The 21,304-nt window shown below is 35.9% G+C and overlaps 1 protein-coding gene across 1 annotated transcript in view; it reads left to right on the top strand.

Annotated features, from left to right (window-relative positions):
* The window catches only part of LOC145277919 (Golgi pH regulator-like), a 104,799-nt gene extending 83,845 nt beyond the window's left edge, over positions 1 to 20,954 (top strand). Inside the window, exons 12-15 of the mRNA XM_080129986.1 lie at positions 7,663 to 7,752; positions 13,435 to 13,500; positions 17,952 to 18,010; positions 19,971 to 20,954. Coding sequence (XP_079986112.1) covers positions 7,663 to 7,752; positions 13,435 to 13,500; positions 17,952 to 18,010; positions 19,971 to 20,115 — 360 coding nt within the window. The 3' untranslated portion in view covers positions 20,116 to 20,954. The remainder of the gene's footprint in view (positions 1 to 7,662; positions 7,753 to 13,434; positions 13,501 to 17,951; positions 18,011 to 19,970) is intronic.
* Positions 20,955 to 21,304: the final 350 nt, after the last annotated feature.

Raw genomic sequence — 21,304 nt, 5'->3', positions numbered from 1 at the left:
CGGGGTAGAGCCACCTGGCAAAGTAATCCCGCGAAGGACCGGATTCACCCGAAGCTGGCGCAAATATGGCTCAAGCGCCAGCACATATAACATTGGGGATAACGGACAACCTTGACGGATCGATCTTGTTAACATGAAGGGTTTCGACCTCACCCCATTCACTTCTACCATAGCACCAGGGTTGGCATACAAGAGGCAAATCCAAGAGCGAAACTGGGGACCAAACCCAGCCGAGCGAAGAACAGCCTCTAGGTAACGATGGTCTACTCTGTCGAATGCTTTGGACTGATCTAAGTTGATCAGCGCGGCTTCTGTGTCGACTTTTTCTACGATCAAGCGTATCGTGTGCAAATTGTCTTGAATCGTCCGACCCTTAACAGAACAAGTCTGTTCGGGACTTATTAGACGGTGTAAGACAATCTGCAGACGATTTGCTAAGATCTTGGCCAAAATCTTTAACTCTGTGTTTAACATCGTTAAGGGCCGGAAATTACCTATCCCATCCCCTCCATTTTTATCTTTGCGTAACAATTTAATGATCCCCCTGGTAAAGTACTGAGGTATGCACCCGTTCCTAAACCAGGAGTTAAAAAGTACGGTCAGCAAAGGGATAAAAATGGGCGACAGCCTCAAATACACCTCGTAGGGCAGACCATCTATCCCAGGGGTCCTGTCTAGCCCGACCTGTTTCAAGGCCTCAATGACTTCTTCCTCTTTTATGCTACCTTCACACCTAGCTGCTTCGGTCGCCTCCAGGCGAGAAAAGTCGGCTAAATAGGTGTCAAACTGTTCAATAGTCAGACCGGGCTCCTTGGTAAAAAGTTCCTGAAAATGAGTCCGAAAACCCTCCAAGATTCCGTCGTTTGAAGTTACGGTTCGTCCGTCCGGCAATGTGACACTGGCGATGTGTCGATCTGCAGAACGTCGAAACTCCTCCGCACGCAATGACGCGGCCATGTTTGTTGCCTCGTTTGGCGCTCTTTTTAATCTAGCCCTAACTAATACTCCCTGGTCCTCCCTGTTATCCAAGGAGTCCAGTTCGGCCTTAACTACAGTATAGCTAGCACTATCCCCCTCCTCCACCGCCCTTTCTAATCTATCTTCTAGCGCCGCTTTCGCTGCTCTAGAACTACGTTTGAGCCGGCGACTAAAATCAGCAGCGAAGGACCTAATGACTTTTTTAAGGTTGCCCCACCACTTATTCCCGATGATAGCCCCCGTCAATTCCCTCTGTATTGTTAGTAGAAGCTGTTCCCGGAAGTCCTTCACATCGAACAACGACGTGTTGAACTTCCAGTAACTAGCCATCCTAGGTTTAACACTATCTAAGTTTACTCGAACCCGGACAAGCCTGTGGTCCGAATAAACTATACTATGAAAACTTGGACAGTCTAAAAGCCCTAAGTCGACTCTCCTAACTAAGAACCGATCGATGTAACTCGAAAGTTGCACCGAATCGGAGCCGCGTCTACCTGTCCAAGTCCATGCTAAATCCCCGGGTTTTTCGTTCCGAAATTTATCGACAAGATCAAACTTGTCGACAAAGTCTCGAAACGCTTTAGCATCCCGGTTCTGATTAGTATCCCTTCTGGTATTAACCCCGCGATCTAATTCGGGATCCAGGACCGCGTTCCAGTCTCCCGCTAAAACTAACCGTCGAGACGAATTCATGAAAGGCTCGATTCGCCGAAAAAAGGAAACTAGCTCAGCATGGTTATTGGGCGCATAAACCCCAATAAAACGAAATGCCACATCCTTTACGGTAACATCTAGAACGAGTAATCTTCCCTCTGGATCTGCATAAATAGGGTCACACGACGCATCAAGAGTGCGCTTAACTAGCCAAGTAACCCCCCTTGCATGGGTATCATAATGTGCTGAATAGAGCTGAAAGTCTCTAAGGAGCACACCCTGATAATCACTAGGAATGAAGTGAGTTTCCTGTATACAACAAATATCCACACCAAGGCGTTGAAGGTCGCGTGCAACTCGAAGTTTACGAGAGGCGTCCCTCAACCCTCGGACATTTAAACTAGCTAATCTTAAGGAAGCCATCTTGAGTTACTTAGGGTTGAGAAACCTAATCAAACATAGACGGTGTCAAGACACCGACAGCTGTCCCCAATGATCCAGTGGTCATCTCAGTGGTGATAGACCCGTCAGGGGACAGACCGCCGATGTCTAGGGGGAAGGTTAGTTTAACTGCCCTATAAAGTGAAGGATGGAGTTTGATGGGGACCCGTCCAACACATCGTTTTCTAATTTCAATTAATTCGGTGTCGTTGAAATAGGCTGCTGGAGGATAAAGGTTGAAAGCAGAGTTTGCTTCCTCCAGCATAGTCCATAGTCCTTTGGCCTCCTCGCGTTTCCTGACAACTGTTAGTATGTGGTTTGTTTTAAAATTTTCAGGGTTAGTAATGTCTTTTTTTTGGTATGATTTGAAAGCGAGGAGGTTTCTGTAATCTTTCCTGCTATGGGACTTCATTATGGTCTCTACTTCTGCCGTTATTTTGCACACATCTTTCCCATTAAAGAAGGGTTGTTGTTTTTTTTTTCTTGATTCAGCCTCTACAGAGGGGCTTCTATGTCTTTTCTTATCTGAGGGGGGAGGAGGGGGCATGTCTGTTTTCATTGGAGAAGGGGGAGGGGTGTTCTTGGGCGTGTTGTTTGGCGAGCAGAATGGTGACGGTTTGGGGGTCTTTTTGGAGGGAGAACCTAGAGATGTCATTTTGGTGTCTCTATGGGGCAGAGGAGCTTTAGTAAGAGGGGGGGCTTTGCGAGGGATTTGCTTTTCTTTTGAGGTCGGTTTTTCAGGGAAAAGGGATTCAGGGAACTCTTTCTCCTCCGATTTTCTCCTTTTCTCATCAAGAGTTTCTTTTAGTTTCAGTAGGGTTTTGTATTTATTGCCCCCTGGGTCTTTACTTGTTCTTATTTCAATTTTCTCTTCCTTAGAGAGGGACTTAGCATAAGTCTTGGGTGGGGATTTTTTTGAAAGAGGGATGAGTGTCCAGTTGTCCTTCTTTTTGGGGGATTGTTGCTCTGAATTAAAAGTTTTTTCAAACTCCTCAGGTGTGATTTCTTTTTTCTCTTCTGCTGGTGTCTGGGAATTGTCCTTAGGTTCTACATAACCTATTTTCCGGTCATTTGTAGGGATAACTTTTACGGCTGGCTTCCTTTTGGGGCATGTGTAAGTTAGATGGCCGACTTCCCCACATATCCAACATGCTGGTCTTCTGCCTGCGACCACGATTGGCAGCTTCTCTACTCCAGCCTCCAGGTAGTATGGTATACGTAGAAATGCTTCTGCATTAAGCAGAATGTCGAAAGTCCAAACTCCATTATAGTGGTCTTCTTCTATTCCGGTTATGTCCCCAAACTTAAGTAAGAAAGCGGCTAGGTATTCCCCGGGGACAGCACCAGGAACTTCAAAAATGGACACTGTAGTTCTTCGCCTTCCTAGGTATTCCATTCTCAGAACGTACTCGGTGGTAATAATTTCTTTTTTTGTCATTGCTATGCATTCTTCTTCCGTCTTAAAAAGAGCTGCCCATGTGTTATATCCTTTGCATTTTGTAATCCGCTCAGCTCTTAAACCTGCTGATGAAATTAATTTGGTGACAACATCTTTCGTTGATCTAATTAGTTTTTTTGTTTTACGGTCTATTACAAATAGAGAAATAGTCCTTTTAGCAAATTCTTGTAACCGCGGTTGTTCCAACTTTATCCCAGTTTCTGTCGTAAATTCCACACATTTCTTTGCGTCTTCGACAAATTTAACGACGTCGATTTTTACTTTTGGTGGTTTTGTCCATCCACCTAATGCCTCATCTTCCTTCACCTCAACCGTCGGCACACAGCTGGCAGTTGCCATGGCCGGCGTATAACAAGAGGAGAGAAAGATAACAGTCCAGAAAAAAATAAAAAAAAAAAGAAAAAAAAAGAATCCGGTAATTGAAAAAGTGGTGCCGGGGGAAGAAGAAGATAAGCAATAACAAATTTAACAAGGTGATAACAAAATAGTAACAATATAACGTGCAGAATAACAATATACGAACCAACAAATTTTGAGCGATAAAGACGTAGTCAGACAAAGACTAAAGTTACTTCTCATGAAAGAGGAGAACTATTTATGGCACAATGGGAGATTCCATTGTGCACACATGGGCCAGTCTATTCCTTGGATTGTGATTGGCTGAATCACCTGATTGGATATGCTTGTACATAAATACAAGCCCTCAGTCCATCTCAATCTGATGTCTGTCTTGTGCATGAGCTGAACCCTTGGTAAGTGTTGCTGCTATTATTATTATTGTTGTTGTTGTTGTTGTGTGTTATTGACTAACACAGTTCTTTTGATTATTCTACATCTCCCCTCTTCCCCCCCCCCCCACGAGTAGGCTGGGTTGTGTGAGAGGTGTATCTCTCTTTTAGGCCTAGTTTGTTGTGTGGTAGTAACCTAGAAAGAGCTCGGGGAATCCTTGATCGAAAGCGTGGGGATATATGTGTGGTTTGTTGTTGGGGTTTGGTTGCTGTGTATGTGCTATTACAGGGAGATAGTGGGATATGCAAGAATGTAGTATCGCTTGAGGGAATTGTTGGTCCTAGTGCTGCACTTGGTATTGGGGTTGGTGTAGGCTTAAGTTCGCATTTTCTGAGGAAACGGCGGTTCCTAAGTGTGATCCTTCCGGATCCGTTAACCCTGATTCGGTATTGTCGATCTGGTAGGGAACTGATGATTTTGCCCGTTGTGTTCCATCTGCGATTGACTGGATTTTGGATGGCTACAGTGTCACTAGCTTGTAATGGTGGAAGGTTGTGGGTATATTTATTGTATCTTTCTACTATTTTTGCATTGCGGTGGTGGAGCATTTCCTCGCGATGTTGTGCCGCTGACACCCATTCAGGATGAGGCTTGTAGAGGATTGGCTGTGATGGGATGGAGTCACGTAGTCAACGGTGAAGTAATAATTGGGCCGGTGATAGGCCAATGCTTTGGATTGGGGTATTCCGATACTGCAAGATGGCCTGGGCAACACTGTCATTGTCCAAGGAACCGTGGGGGCCTGTGTTTCCTTTCACAATCCTCTTTGCAGTTTTTACTGCGAGCTCTGCCCTGCCATTGGATTGGGGATACGCAACAGAAGATAATCTGTGCCTAACACATCATGTTTTCAGAAATTGGGTTGGTGGTGAAGAACTTAGGGTACGTATTTATGATTGCGTTTTCAACGGATTCATCAGCGCAACTGTATAACTGGGTATTGGCCTGAGAAGTTGGCATGTCCGTTATTCTGGTGAATACTTCCCAGTCAATCCGAAATTTTCTGAATTGTTGAGGGGTCATTTCGAGATGAAGTTGGGGAGGCCTGGTTACTTTTAATGCATCTAAAACCAAGCTTCTGTCTTTACATCATCAATGCTCTGATCTCCATCTGGCATCAATTGAAATGAATGGCTCTCATTTTGGGGAGGCTCCATGTTTTGACAAGCTCCTGGGCTTGACCATTACTCCTCATATGAAATGGAACATGTATACCAAATCTGTTGCCAAGGTCGCTGGGAAAATGGTAGGATCCTTCTATCGATCCAGTAGATATCTACCTGCTGATGCAATTCTCTACCTATATAAGAGCCAAGTACATTCAAGGATGCAGTATTGTTGCCATGCTAGTGTCCCTCAGGGGTCCATCCTTGGCTCAACTCTTTTCCCGATCTACATTAATGATCTTCCAAATCACATCCTTACATCATTTGTAGACATTTATGCTGACGACACTACCATTTATGGTAGCACATCTAAGACAGTAAACAACCAAGTTCTCTCCGATTCTCTCTCCTCTGATCTTGAGCACGTAGTACAATGGGGAAAGGAGTGGCTGGTTACTTTTAATGCATCTAAAACCAAGCTTCTCTCTTTACATCATCAGCATTCTGATCCACATCTGCCATCAATTGAAATGAATGGCTCTCGTCTTCAGGAGGCCTCAAGTTTTGACAAGCTTCTGGGCTTGACCATTACTCCTGATCTTAAATGGAACACGTACATCAAATCTGTTGCCAAGGCCGCTGGAAAAATGGTGGAATCTTTCTATCGATCCGGTAGATATCTCACTGCTAATGCTATTCTCTATCTATATAAGAGCCAGGTACGTCCAAGGATGGAATACTGTTGCCACATCTGGGCAGGAGCTGCTAGAAAGGACTTGTCCTGCGTTGACAGAGTTCAAAATAAACTTCGTAGCCTCGTAAGGGATGCCCTTTTCTCTTCCCTGCAAGCTCTTTCTCACAGAAGAGATATTGTGAGCTTTTCTGTGCTTTCTCGTTATTCTCATGGCAAATGCTTGTCTGAGCTCCAATCTATGACCCCCCCCCCCGCTCTCGCCAAACTTTTACGAGAAACACTCATCTAGCTGAAAACACTATCAATAATTTTCCCCGTTCTTTATCTATGCCTAAACCTAAACGTAGATTCCATGAACAAAGTTTCTTTCTTAGAACTGCACACCTGTGGAACTCTTCAGTTTACCTGCTTTCAGGCTGACTATAATATGGTCATCTTCAAGTCCAACATAAACAAGTTCTTGACGAGCTGTCCCCCTTAAGTAATCCAATTTACCAAATTTCCTCTAACAATTTGTACGTCATTGTCCCATTGACCACAGTGCACTTATTAACTCTTATCCTCGAGTAGCCTTTGGGCCTTGATAAGTGATGACTCCTTTGGAAAAAAAAAAAAAAAATGTTTGGAAGACAAATTTTTTAAACAAAAATGTATACATATACATAAATATATATGGAAATATTTATGCGTTTGCTATAAACCTTTTACGCAAATATTACGCAAGTATAAATCATGTAGAATGTCTGTATGAATATAATTACATGTAATAGTTAACTAAAGATGATCATCCCGTAAGAAAACTGACAAAACTAATGTAGCATTTGGGGGGGGGGTGTTCTGTTGTTTTCTTAGGCCAGATGCATTTCCAACTGTTTGATATAATTTTTCTTGTTTTCGTGTTTATCTTTTAAACATCTGCATTGTAATGCTTTCTATAAATTACTTTTCTATACACAATAAACAATGCTTTAAGCAAACTACATTAATCTATTATTTTTTAGTTTTTTTTTTAAGTTTGGAAAAAAAGGCATAAATGTAATGTATCTAATAGTTATGAATGTAAACAACCACAATGAAGATACTCACCTAAATGCAAATATTTCCAGTCTATTTACTTGCCCCTTCCGACAAGGGAAAAATTAGACACAAGGTCATTTTAATATAGGAAGATACGACTCCTCTAAAAGAGGTACTGTGGACTGAGATAAAAATAAGCTACCTCAGTCTAGAAGGATTACTTCCTCATTGATCAAAGGCAGAAAAGATGAAGTGTAATATCAGAACAGATACTACACTTTCCTCCTAGCCAAAAAGCCAAGGACATAGTGCAGAAGTCTTGCACTTTTTACGAAAACCTTTTCTTCTCTCTTTTTTATAAATTATTTTCTTGGTTGATTGTACGATCAGAATTTTGACTCGTAATTTTGTTACTATGAAACCATTTTTATTTTTTTTTGTTTTTTGCCCAACCTTAATAGTTTTATATCATGCAAAATATATATATTTTTTATATATATATATAAAAATAATTGTTTTTCTAGGTAAAATTTTGGTCCCAGCAAATTTCCTTTTTGTTGGTGGGAATTATTATAATCACATCAATACGAGGGCTTTTGATTACACTTACAAGGGTAAGTAATGCTTTATTATTTATGAGTGAAAGGATACCTGGTGTTGCCTGGGAGCTATAACTTACACTTGACATTTTATTTGACTTTTTCATTGAATACTTTTTTTCACTTTTGTGGGATAAGGGTTTTTTTTTTTTTTTTTGTTTTTTTTTACTACAAGTACATACTTTCTTAAATAAAAATAATTTTTTGTTTTATTAGATCACATATATATATAATTCCTACCAACCCTCCTCACAAATAATATTCACACATCCTACAATGCACCTCTGCGGTCAACTTCAAACTACACATTCTTTCGATCTACACACTAAAAAGATCATCAGAAAAATTGAAAAAAATAAAAGAAGTTATAATCAAACGGGAGCTCTCTGTTGTCTTTAACAATGTTTGTTATATATATATATATATATATATATATATATATATATATATATCTCGAGAGAGAACAAAAATATTTTCATTAACTAGCCAAATAGAAAAGTTACTAACCAAACTCACATGATTTTTAGAATATGACATCTTCGTTCTGTGACGAGTATGTACATCATAAAGATTTTTCTGTATTTTTTTAATAAGTGTAATTCTAAATATACGACAAATTTAAGTTGATACTTGAAGGCATAAACATTCTAATTTCTTCAAATGTTTTTTCAAACAGCCTTCATTAAAAAGAGTATATTGTTCTATTAAACTTTTATTGTTTTAAATAATTTAACTTTGTTCGTTTTATTATTAAAAAAAAAAACGTTAAAAAGATATTTTCCACTCGGTAGTGAGCCTTGGAAGATTGTCAGTGAAAGAAATACAATCGCCAAAAGATAAGCGTTTCATTATTTCTAGCCGCCATTTTGAAAAATCACTTGCAAATGTGACTGTTTCACTCACAACGTAGAGCCCTGAGGAGGTTCTGTCACGTTGTTAAGAATAGAAATAAAATTTAGTTGTATGTAAAGAAGATAAAATAGGGGTGTGAATTACGGTCTGTATTGAAATATCTTTCACTTGGTGATACAAGCACCAAAATTAAAATTTGAATGTTTACTTCTGCAGCCACCTTGAATTTTCTGATGGCTAATGTTTTTTTCTTAAAATGTATGTTCTGAACGTCATCTGTGCCAATTTTGGTGCTTGTATCACTAAGTGAAAGATTCATATGGAATATTGAGATAACCTGCCCCACTAATTGTGGGTGAGTGAGAAAGGAAGACATACACACACACACACACATTCATTCAACTAGTGTTTTTCTCTGATCCAAATTGCCAACAAACTTACAATATCAATTTCAGATTATTATACAGGGTGACCCACTTAAAAGTAGCCCAGAAAATGTAGTAGAGATGAGGAACATTCTTTTATTGTTTAAATTGCCTGTAGTGTTATAAAAGATGCTGGATGTGCTCCCCATTGACATCTATGTATTTCTGAGCATGTTTAACAACGTTTGCTTCTCTGGTGATTCTCCTGATAGCGTTGGTAATGTTCTTTAGTTGGTCTAGATTGTGAGGATTGTTTTCATAAACTTTTTGTTTTAAAGTCCCCTAAAGATAAAAATCACATGATGACAAGTCCGAGGAATGTGGTAGCCATAGCCCTTTGCTTATTGTTCTCTCTTCCGTAAACATGTCATGAACGCGTGTCAGTGGTCTGTGAGACGTGCGGCATGTAGGGCCATCTTGTTTGAAAAAGAATTGCACTTTGTCTTTGTGATTGTAATAAAGAGGGAAAGATGGAGGGGTTAAGAAATGAGAGATAAATATAATAAAAGATTAACAAAGAAGAGATGTGTATGCGCTTGTGATAACCGCTTTTGTATCGGCTGTCTCGCCTGAAGAGGCTTCTAGTTGCTAGTAACTTGCAAACCGAAACATGATCATGAATGTGTAGCGAGATATAATTGCTTATGTAAAATCCAATCTAACCTGTCTATTACCAGGTCTTTATTTATCCCTCTTTTTCTCAAGCCCGTCTTTATCACCTCTTTCCATGTTTTTTTATTAGCCTCCTCCCATAGACTGACCCTGCTACCTCAACTGTTCTACATCTATTCTTTCAACATGGCTATCTTTTCAAAGCTTCCTATTCTGCAAACATTTCCCTATACTGTTCAGATTGAATCTTCTGATGTGAGCCTATCTTTTTAGACTCTCTTATCATTGTATCATTCTCATATAATTTCTCTCCATGCAGTGCATGTCCTCAACACTCACTGGCCAGGTTTAACTTCCATCATTCTATGCCATACACATGCCTGATAGACAAGTGTTTGATTATTAGTTTTCTCAAATTCAAAAACGTGCACCTGAAGATGTCAGAGGTTACATTGGCTGAAACAGTTTTGAATATAACAACTAATATGAGAATATTAGTCCAAATAATCAAGATAATACAAATTACCATTGCAAAAATTAAAAAATATAATTTAAAATCTAAATATTAATTTACTTGTTTATACATCTAGTGTCACAAAAAACCCCATCATCGCAAACATTAATGAGAAATGAATTCTCCCTTTATAATCGCTCTTTATCAGTTAAAAATCATTAAAACCATTTCCTGTCCAAAAATTAAAAAAAACAAAAAACAAAAAAAAATAGCTCTCTGTTTACAGTTTCAAATTGGCTATTTTATTTTATAATTAAAAAAAAGTTTTTATCTAATGACTATGACATGACTTTTTTTTTTTTATTATAGTTTCTTTTTAAAATTAAAAACAAATGCGTAATGTTCCTTTTTATAATTTATACTAGCAGGACCCGTGTACAGGTGTTGCCTGATGGGAGTATGCCCCCCCCCCCCACAAACCCTATCTGTAAAAAAGCAAAACCAAACTATGGTTGTTAGTGGGAGCCACTGCCAGCCCAGTAAGATAGCAGGCACTGGCGCCCATGGTCAAAAGGAATGTACCATGCCGAAGTAACAATGTTAGTATCAATAAACCCATTGTCAACATGCGGATTTGATTGTTCTGTGCTTTCACCAAATGTGTCAACATGGTGTAACAAGGAAAAGAAATAACCAAAAAACACTGAACAATGATTATCGTAGACTTAAAATTTTTCCTTTTAAATTTATCGTAATTTTTTCTGGCAATTATGCTGTCCCTAGCCATTAAATATCTTCCTTTTCTGCTGGTAAGGTGTATACAATTTTTTCCAAGGTATTTTGTTAATGTGAAAGCTAAGTCTGTAATCTATAAGTGCTGCAGAAATTTGTGAAAAATTGAAAAGGAAAGATCTAAATGATAGTAGCAACATTAACAACAGGAGTGGCCCAAAAGTGGGTGTTCTCTGTAGTAGAATGTTATAATTCCAAATTTAAGCCTGTAAGTGCTGATAATCGCTTGAAAAATTTATGAATAAGTGAAAAATAAAAAAAGTATTGTTTAGGTCCACAAGTTTTTTTTTGTTTTTTTTAATAATTTTGCAATCTGAAAGTTATGTGTATTATAAAGGTCCCAAAAGGGTAAACATGTCCAATAGCTGACCCTAATTGGGTTGCCAGATTCTACTAAATATTTGAAGCCAAATCTTTCAGAAAAAAAAGACCAAATAACTATAGCCATATTTTCACAAACAAAAAAGCCAAATTGAAAAAAAAAACAGTCTGTGTGTAAATATATAAACATTTATGTATTTTTATGTCATTATTTTTTGTGTACTTGTGTAGATTGGTGATGTTTTAAATCAACGCATTTCATATAAATTTATATATTGAAGAGTTTAGCTTTCAAATAATTTGCATCTTTTTTATCATGATTTTGTTCCGAATTAAAAAAGAAAAATTCTGGAATTTTCTTAAAAGAAATATGTTGCGGAAACAAAATTGTTAGTAAAAAATAAGTTTGTTTTATTTCGTTCAATAAACTTCCATATATTTTCAACATAATAAATGCAAATATATGGGGGTCCTGGATATGACCTTAAACTATATCCAGTGGTGAGGCCCCAGCTTGCGGGCTTTGGGGAGTGTGGAGCTACCCTTTAATTACCATTGCTCCCAGGTCCACTCTGACCCAGAGTGGTAGTACCTGTTAGGGTCCCAATTATGGGTTAAATAGAAACTGACTTGAAAACAACAAATATATTCTATTAAAAAATCTTTCTTCAAAATCTTTGGATTCGGCATTAAATAACCTGAAAAGGTTTGATATGCCGTAAAACAACCAACCAAACAACCAACCAACCAAATATATGGGATCTAACCTCTTCAATTTAGTCTAGAGTTAATATCTTTAATATAACTATATTCTCTATATAACATTAATAACGTTAATGTTCAAGGTTCAAAAAGAGTTAAATTGGTTGTTTCTCAGCGCCTTTCACATTCACCTTAATTTGATGACATGTATAGGTTTTAAGGTAATCTGTAAGTGAATAACACATGTAAAATTGTCACTGAAAAATAGTTTTTCCATAAGCCAAATAATGTCTGTCAACATAACGTCATTAGATAAAAACTATTTGTGGGCGACAATTTTACACACAGTAATCATTATCATAATACCGAAAACCTATGTCATCAAATCGCATGGAAAAGATAAAATAATTAAAAAATAAACTCTTGTATTTCTTTTAATTTGTTTATTTATTTTTTTAGGAGAAATTTTAATATAAAAGACGCAAGTATTTGGGAGCTAAACTCTTCAATATATAAATATATATGAAATGCGTCAGTTTGAAACATCACCAATCTGCACGTAGTGTGTTTAATTATAAAATAAACTTGGAAAAGGACATCGACAACAACAAAAATTCTTATAGTGGATAGTGTGTTTTAAACTTTATTTAAGAAAGCAAGTAAACTGGTTATTTTTAACGTTCATTTAATGATTTTTCTCTCTTGCATTTTTTCGATCTTATATAACTCAAATGACCTATCTATTAAATGAATTTGACGCTGAGTGAAATAATGTCTCTTAGTGATGCCATATTTTAATGTTGGTTAATGTTCGTTTATAAAGCAAAAAATTGGATTTCAAAATATGAGAATTTTCATAGTTCAACCAATCAGAATGGACGGATTTGGAAAAGGAGCTTCTATTATTTATGAATCGGAAATCCGAAAAATTGTTAAGTCTATGTATGAGCCAGTTACACTCTGTGTAATCACAGAATCTGTGGCACGTGTAGAATTCATCCTAGTGACAACTGGTAGCAGTGGTAGTACTAAATATTTAGAGAGAAAAATAAGGACTCTTTCCTCTATAGATGTTGTAATTGTGATGGTGTTGCTCATAAGATGCAATGTAGTATTTTAGTATCATAACTGAATGTGTCTGAAATGGTGTTCAAAAGCTACATAAGATGTTGGTTATTAGCTTAGATGTTTGGATTTGTATGTGGCATCTGTTGTTGCAAACCTACGATACTTTGGTCCAGGGGGAAATTTCTGCAGTCATTTTATTATATATGGAGATAAAATAATTATTCATAAAAAACAAAACAATGTGTTGTGTGTTGAATTTTCATTGAAAAAAAATCTCAATTTTTTAAATCCATTCTTTTTTTTTTTTTTTTTTTTTTTTTTTCAAAGGTTAAAAAGAATTTGCTCAAACTTTTTTAAATTTGTCATTATTTGTTTTATTTTATTTTTAATTTTATTTTGTAATGTATTCAAAAAATTTTTAACTATCGTTTTTAATTCATTGGGTTTTTGTTTATTTTTTTTTCATTTTAGTTTTTCTATGCCATCGCCAGCAGCAAATCATCCAATATCATCGTGTTATGTCTCGCTCAGATCATGGTAAGTACGTTCGCAAATGTTTGTTGTTTAAAACACTAGATGCAGATTTTTAAATATCAAATTTAACTTAACAATATCAAAAACCTGATGAAATATGTAATTAGTGGGACCCTTGGAAATTCCACAATTTTATCCTTCATCTGTTGTATATTGCTGCCGTGCTTAAAAAATTTTTCCATTCTATCGACGTCTGGCATGAATGCAAATCCCACAGTATGATCGTACCAATTTTGTTCAAATTGAAACATGCTTATCCAAGTATTCTTGTGATACTATCGACGTTGACCCCCTGCTCCTAAGTGTTGGAAAGAAAAAAAAAATAGGGATAGTGAAAGGACAATAGATAGGAAGTTGTTCACTGGAGTAGACAAAAAAGATTGACGTAGGATTGTTGGTCAGTGTGGAACAATGACTGGAATAAAAGGACAGAACAATGAATGTAGATATATTTAGATTTAGTATGCAGGCACTTTGGGGAGTGATTATGGGTTTTTGATAGTTTCTGGTTGACAACTGTTGGGAGCAATTTGTGGCAACGGTTGATGACTGTCAAACTTGAGATGATAGTTGTAACTCAGTGGAAGACAACTCGTGGCTCGAAGCAGATGGTGAAAAGAATTGATTAACTGACAAACACAGCCTCTACAGTAAATGTGCACTTTAGCATTTAGAGGGGGTAAGGGGTGTGATTCACGTGATCAGAGTGAAACGAATATGTACAGAAAGCATCAGGGTTTGTGTTTGATTTTGTTTTCATAATTTTGAACACGTGTGTGCCCCACTGACAGCTGCCAATGCATAAAAGATGACAACACTACTAGAACCAGAACGAGAGAATACTAAGAAGATTAAATTTACGGCACACAGCGTTTGTGTTGGCAAGTTGTCGGGGAGGGGGGGGGTCATTGTCTCACACCCTGGTTAATGTAGTTTCAGAATATATTTAGCTATAGGGGGTCGATCTTTAGAACACTTGAAGTTTAGCATATTTTCATTCTATGGATATATGGATATTCTATGTACACAGACATATTCTATGTACACAGACCCCACAATATGGATTATGATTTTTTGGACAGAACAAATACTACACATTGATCATAGCCTGAAGGACAAAAATGTCTAATTTAGTTTGATTTCATGTTTGACACAACAGTGGTGTCAGATGAAATTTTTTAAATAATTTGTTATTTTACAGGGCATTCCAAGTGATCATATATTTTAAAATAGGAGCCGATGGCGATAATTCATGTACGAAGATTTTGGCAACTTCATAATTCTTGCTTTCCTTATTTTGTCCTTTAGTCCTCACATAAGCGATGTTTCTGACAAAGGGGGAAGAATTGCTGTTTTCTGGGTCAGAATATATCATCTCACACTTATCGTTGGCTGTTTTTTGACCTTGAAGTATTTTTTTTTTTTTTTTTTTTTTTTTTTTTTTTTTTAAGTTCATTACATCAAGTGGTTTCATACTGGAGTGATTTCCATTTAAAAAAAAAAAAATTGCTTCAACGTATTATTAACTTTGAGCATTGATTGTTTTAATTTTTGAAAATAACTTTGAGCAAGTTCAAAGCTTAGATTAATCAGTGTGAATGTTGGACAATTTCTTCACAACATTTAATGATGTCGACTTCAAAATTGCTTGAAAACATGAACAAGCAGAAGATGTTTGATCTTAATATTATTTTTTTACCTCCGCCAAGGAGGTTATGCTTTCTGTTGAATTAGCTTATGTACAGCCTAGTGCCCACGTCAGTTGACCAATCATCACTAAATATGTTCAGAATATTGGTTATGGTTTAACTTGGTACTGCTTTAATTTTGGGGTATCTATAACCAAGATCAAGGTTACAGAAAGAGTAAAAGTTATATTTTTGGTGATAATGAAATATTATGACCTTGACCTCGAATAGTTTGATCATTATTAAAATTTTGGCACAGTTTCAACTTATGATTTTTTTTCCAAATTTGATGCATGGATCTGATTTTTTATTTTTTATTTTTTTTTTTTTATAACAGTAGATACTATCCAAAAATTTCAATTTGATCAGACAAACAATTTTGGAGTTATCAATATTTCCACGACATGACTTGGTAAATACTTTGTACGATATTGAGTATGAATAAGATTTTTGCCCATTATAGATAGTTGGAAGTATGCAGTGTCATGACTGACTTACACTCTTGTTTTATTTGTTGCATAAATATGAAAAAAATGTGATTGTTACATAAAATGGAAGAAAAAAAAGGGATCGTATGGATTTCAAGCATACCAAAATAAGCAATAACCTAAAAGACACTTTTTTTTCAGTAACACCAAATTTTTTAACATTTAGAAGTTTCACTATTAAAAAAACGGGAGTTTATATATGGGTTTTATTTACCAAAATTTTCTTTATAATTAAAAATGTCCGTATATCAAAAATGTCTGCTTATAAATATGCAAAACAAAAAAAAATGAAAAACATGCAATTGCTACATAAATATAAGAAATAAAAAATAAAAAAAATTTTGTATGGAAACCACTCCAGACAAGGCATGAAGCCACTTGATGTAAGGAGCCCCCCCCCCCAAAAAAAAATGAAATCTGATTAATACAAAGATGCTGATCTTAGTCTTGAAAAATATGAACCAACAGATGTTTATTTTTAATATTTGAGTTAAAAATAATTAAAATACATGATTGTTGCATAAATCTGCAAAACAAATTAAAAAGAAATGAAAAAATTATGTGATTACTACATAAATAAAAAAAGAAGCTATGCAGTTGCTACATATCTATGCAAAAAAAGTGGGTCCATGATGAAAGTAATTATAACAAATGTCATTTAATGTGTTTTGTTATCTTTTATCAGGAATAAATTATATTTTCTTTTTTTATCATCAATGTAATGTTTCACCTTTTGATATGATTTGATTTATGAATATATAAAAGAAATGTCTGAACAATAATTTTCAAAAATTTTAATGTTTTTATTTTTATTTATTTATTTACTTTTTTTTGCATTAACATTTTGTCAACATTTCATCTCTATTATTGAATAGTTCTTTTCTTTTGATTTTCAGTGTTTCGATAGTAAATCCAATTCAGTATTTTTTTAAATGTTATTAATAGACTAGCCAGAAGACCCAGTGTTTCTTCAGTATTGAATGCAGATATGATGCATGTGTAATGTGAGTTTTAAAGATAGGCTTAGATCTGATGATATCAGAGGAAGATAAAATTTGGATAGTATAAAGAGATGTATGTGGAATAGGAGACTTTGGTGGTATGACCATGCTAGAGAAATGGATGAGTTCTTGGGTTAGTAGATGTAGGACAGTTAAGGTAGCAGGTTCAGTTTACAAGTGGAAGCCAAGAAATATGGGAGGAAGTGATTAAAATGGCTGAGAGAAAGAGGGACAATTAAAAACCTAGTTAAAAAGAGATTAGTTTGGAAGTCAATTTTTAAAAGTATCCAACACATACCAGCATTTAAAATAGACATTAAATTGAATATGATGAGGTTCAAAATATTACAATAAAAAAAAATGTTCTTTTTTGTTTAGGAATTCCTTGCAAAATTTTATACAGTACCTGTTACAAATTTTATACAGTACATGTTAAAAATTAGTAACAAAATACAGTACAGTATATAATACACATGTATATAATCAAATAACATTATAAATAACACCGTAAGGCGGGACGAATACCGTAACCAGAGACTGGAAAAACATATTCCACATCGTAATCTGAAAAGTATCCTAGGGCCAGCGTATCCTGGAGTTCTACTGTATAACAATTGCTAATATAACTATTGCTGATATAACGATTGCTAATATAGCAATTGTAAATATAACTATTGCTAATATAGCAACCAATTAACAGTTAATGTAACTATTGTTAATATAACAATCAAGCTAAGAATAATGGAAGTGCCCAGAGCCACCAAAATTGAAGCCACTCTTACGGTAGCTTGTCCTGTGTTGACAGACATATGATTCTGTGCAATTCTACGAGGTCTACTCTCCTAAGTTTTACCTTCTCACACGTTGAGAAAGAGTTAGTCTATTGCTAATCACCTGAGCTATCTCTGCCGAGGAATACTGCCCTAGCATTTTTGTAGGCCAGTGTGCTATTTCTCTAGGTTGCTAGCTTTTCAAATTACACTTTCCGACCTTGTGTCACATCTTCCTGTCGTGAGCAGGAGATAAACACCAGCTAAAAATAGTAGTATGAAAAATTAAAATAATTCAAAATAATCAATCCTCATACATTTAAAAAAGCAAAACAAAACATATCTACTCTCGTATGGGATCACACAAAGTTTCAAGTGACATCACCCGTTAATCATAGCTAATGATTCTATGCATCTGTCATATATCTGCACAATTTTAAAAAATGTATTTACACTCCCGGGTAATGTTTAACATTTCTCAAATATTGTTTTTTCTTTATTTTACAGGGCATGTATTTTGTTTCATCTGTGCTGTTGATGCGAATGAACATGCCTGTGGAATATCGGTAAGTTCTTATTGCCTTTTTTATTTTTGTTTTCCTTCCTATTAAATTGCTGTGATATGTAAAAATCAAATAAAAAAATTTTTTTAAATAAAAAAAAAAAAAAAGGGGGAAATCAAGCATATATGACTCATGATATATTTTTGTATTGAGAAGAGATGGCATCGGGTGTAGTTTTTAACTTTGGGAAGCATAAGGATCTTAAGAGTGCAGTGTCTTGGTAGTTAAAAATAAAATAAAATAAATAAATAAAAACGTAACATGCGACCGCAGCTGAGATTGAACTCACTACACGAGTTTGTAGTCTGATTCAAATCTTGTCCGTAGCTGAATACTCGATGCTTCGCCAGGTTTATCACGGATACTTTTTTTTATCATGACACCATCACTAGATGGGTTACTTACCACGGCTTAAGAGAGGCCTGTCTACCCTCGAGAGAAGGATAGACCGTGCCAGTTTCCCAACCTGGTATTTTACCTCACGGTACATATAGCACCTCGCCTTCCCAAATGGTCACCCATCTGGTACTGGCCAGGCGCAACATTGCTTAACTTTGATGACTGGCAAGAACTGGTGCCTCAACATGATTGTGGCATATATTGCAACCAGTTTGTCTCGTGCTTAAGCAAGTTCTTAGCATAAAAAAATGTTTCCGAAAGTCGTGGGAGTTGTATTGTTTACTGACATTGATGGTATGTCTACGTGTGTTAGACATATACAGATCAAACGAGAGTAGAAAATGGACCTTGGGTTTATTTTTGGCAACCTCATAACTCTTGCTTCCCTTATTTTGTCCTTTAGTCCTCACATTCCGTGAGTTGTGTTTCTAGCAAAGGGGGATAATTGCAGTTTTACGGGTCAGAATATATCCATCTAACATTTAGCATTGGCTAGTTCTTGATCTTGAAGTAATATTTTTATTTATTTATTTTTTTTTTTCGCTTGTTACATCAAATCGCTTCATAGCTTGGCTGGAATGATTTCCATTAAAAAAAGTTGCTTTTGGTTTTTCTTGGTGACTTGATTAATAATTTCGGAGGTGTTTACAAAATCAGTTGTTAAATATTGAAACTTTTAAGAGCCAAGGAACTCTGTATAGGAAGTGCTCGTTGCAACTAAATGAATACTCTTAGTTGCAATTCTCAGTTTTTTTTGTTTTTTTTTGTTTTTTTTTACTGAGCTGTAAATCATTTAATATTGGGGAATCAATTTGAGATCTTTGTCACAACGATTATCATCTATATATAGAAAAGGCAAAACAGCTGCACGCGTTTATGTATGTCCAAGAAAGGCTTGGGGGGGGGGAATCTCGATCACATTATTTTTTTTAGAACTTTTTATATACTCCCTAGATAATAATCTATGATTTTCATATCAAACGATTGCTATTCATTTGAGAGTTCCCCTTTTTCGGGGGAGATTGGTTTTCCCAACATCGTGGGAAAACAAATAAATGAAAAAGCAGAAACGTTCAGCCAACGTTCGTTTCTGCACCTGTGTGAACTCATTTCTTCAAGTCGACTTTTAATCGTTAAATTTGAACGCTTTCCATTTCCTCTCATGTCATAGAGTAGCAGTAAGATTTCAGCTTTTCTTTCACTTTATTTTCCACCTTCGCGTCATGGGTTCAAGCCTACCTGCCTACTAGCACTTTTTTTTTTCTTTTACATCTCCAAACACCCAAGCAACGCCGGGCACCCCCCGCTGGTAACTAATAAAATAAAAAAAATATTACTTCAAGATCAAAAACTAACCAATGCCAATTTATGGCTTTTGCACATTATAACCAATCTGAATTTTTCACTGAGGTTTTGGCCACTGGCAACGTTGCATAGGATCATAATTACCTAAGTACATCTTTTAGTCACGTAAATTATAAATATATCATAAGAAAGTCTTCCAAATTATCATTTAATACATAATTTAATTTCTAATAAACTTTTTTGTTGATCTATTTTACAGATCAATTATAACTCAAGTGCTAGGAGAGTTGCAGTTCAATTTCTATCATCGTTGGTTTGAATTCATCTTTCTCGTCAGTGCTCTCTCCAGCATTGGATTTCTCTACATTGCACATCAACAAGCGCCGGAGAAAAATATGCTTTAACCAAAGAAAGGACTTTTTTTTTTTTCTCTCCTCTCCCCATCCTCCTCCAAACATGTCCTCATTTACATTTATTTATTTATTTGCGGACTATTATCCTCATCTTCTTGTTGTTGTTGCAAAGAAAAAAAGAGTACACAAACACCTCTGCTCACTGCAGCAGCGTCGTTCATCAGTACTTTCTGTAGACTCGTTTTCACCTGTGTCCTATCTGCTCCAATGGCCTGTTTTTATAAAAGACAGTCCTCCAAATTTGCATACGTGTGCAAGAACACACGAGATTCTGCGGGAGTGCATTGTTATATTAGGCCGCAGACGCCATCTTGGACCCTTTTCAGCATCATGACGCTGCGTCGGCAAAACGCACTCTGAGGCCGTTTAAGAGGTAAGCCTGCGTTCACACAATTTTTACCACAGTTTCACAATGTTTTGCCCAACTATTCCTGTCCCTTTCATTAGTAAACCACAACAGAATAGGAATGCTGAGTCTCTTAACTGTATTCTCTAACTTATCCAAGACATGAGACAACAACTATGGAAGGCAGTAATTACTGAGGATACAGTTAAGAGACTCGGCATTCTTATCCAGTCGCAGTCTACCACCTGACGAAGGCCAGAGGAATAGTTGGCCGAAACGTTGTGAAACAACGACAAGATGAGGATAATAATCTGCAAATAAATAAATAAATAAATGTATAAATTGCTCATCTCAAAAGGATTCTAATAATAAAAATAATGACCTCATTTGTTTTTCCTGAATTACTTTGTACTAAAACCGGACTTAAAACTCAAAGGAAAGATAAAAAAAAAAAAGACAGAACAAGTAAATATGAAATACTTTACTTATTTACTATTTGTTTTTTTTTTTGTTTTTTGTTTTTTTTTGTTTTTTTTTTTTTTCATTTATTTTTATTTTTTTTTTTCGCATTAAGATGTGGGATCTAAAATATTTTTGATTTAAACATTTATCGAGTCTTGTTTCGCTTAGACAAGACCATAATTGTAAGGTGCTCAGTGAGGATCAAACTTAGTGATTTCAAGTAATCTAACAAATTCCTTTAAAAAAATCCAGTTCATAGAAAAAGAAACAAAAGGTGACTATCATTGTAAAATAAAAAAAAAATAAAAAATAAAAAAACATTGTGAATATATGCATTGTCCATTCGGCTTGTATATGGAAACTTATCTCACA

Source organism: Euprymna scolopes, chromosome 6 (genome assembly GCF_053919585.1).
Source record: "Euprymna scolopes isolate OS-2025 chromosome 6, ASM5391958v1, whole genome shotgun sequence".
Classification (NCBI taxonomy): domain Eukaryota; kingdom Metazoa; phylum Mollusca; class Cephalopoda; order Sepiida; family Sepiolidae; genus Euprymna; species Euprymna scolopes.
Note: the sequence above shows the minus strand (reverse complement) of the source record. Positions and strands in the feature narration are given on the sequence as shown.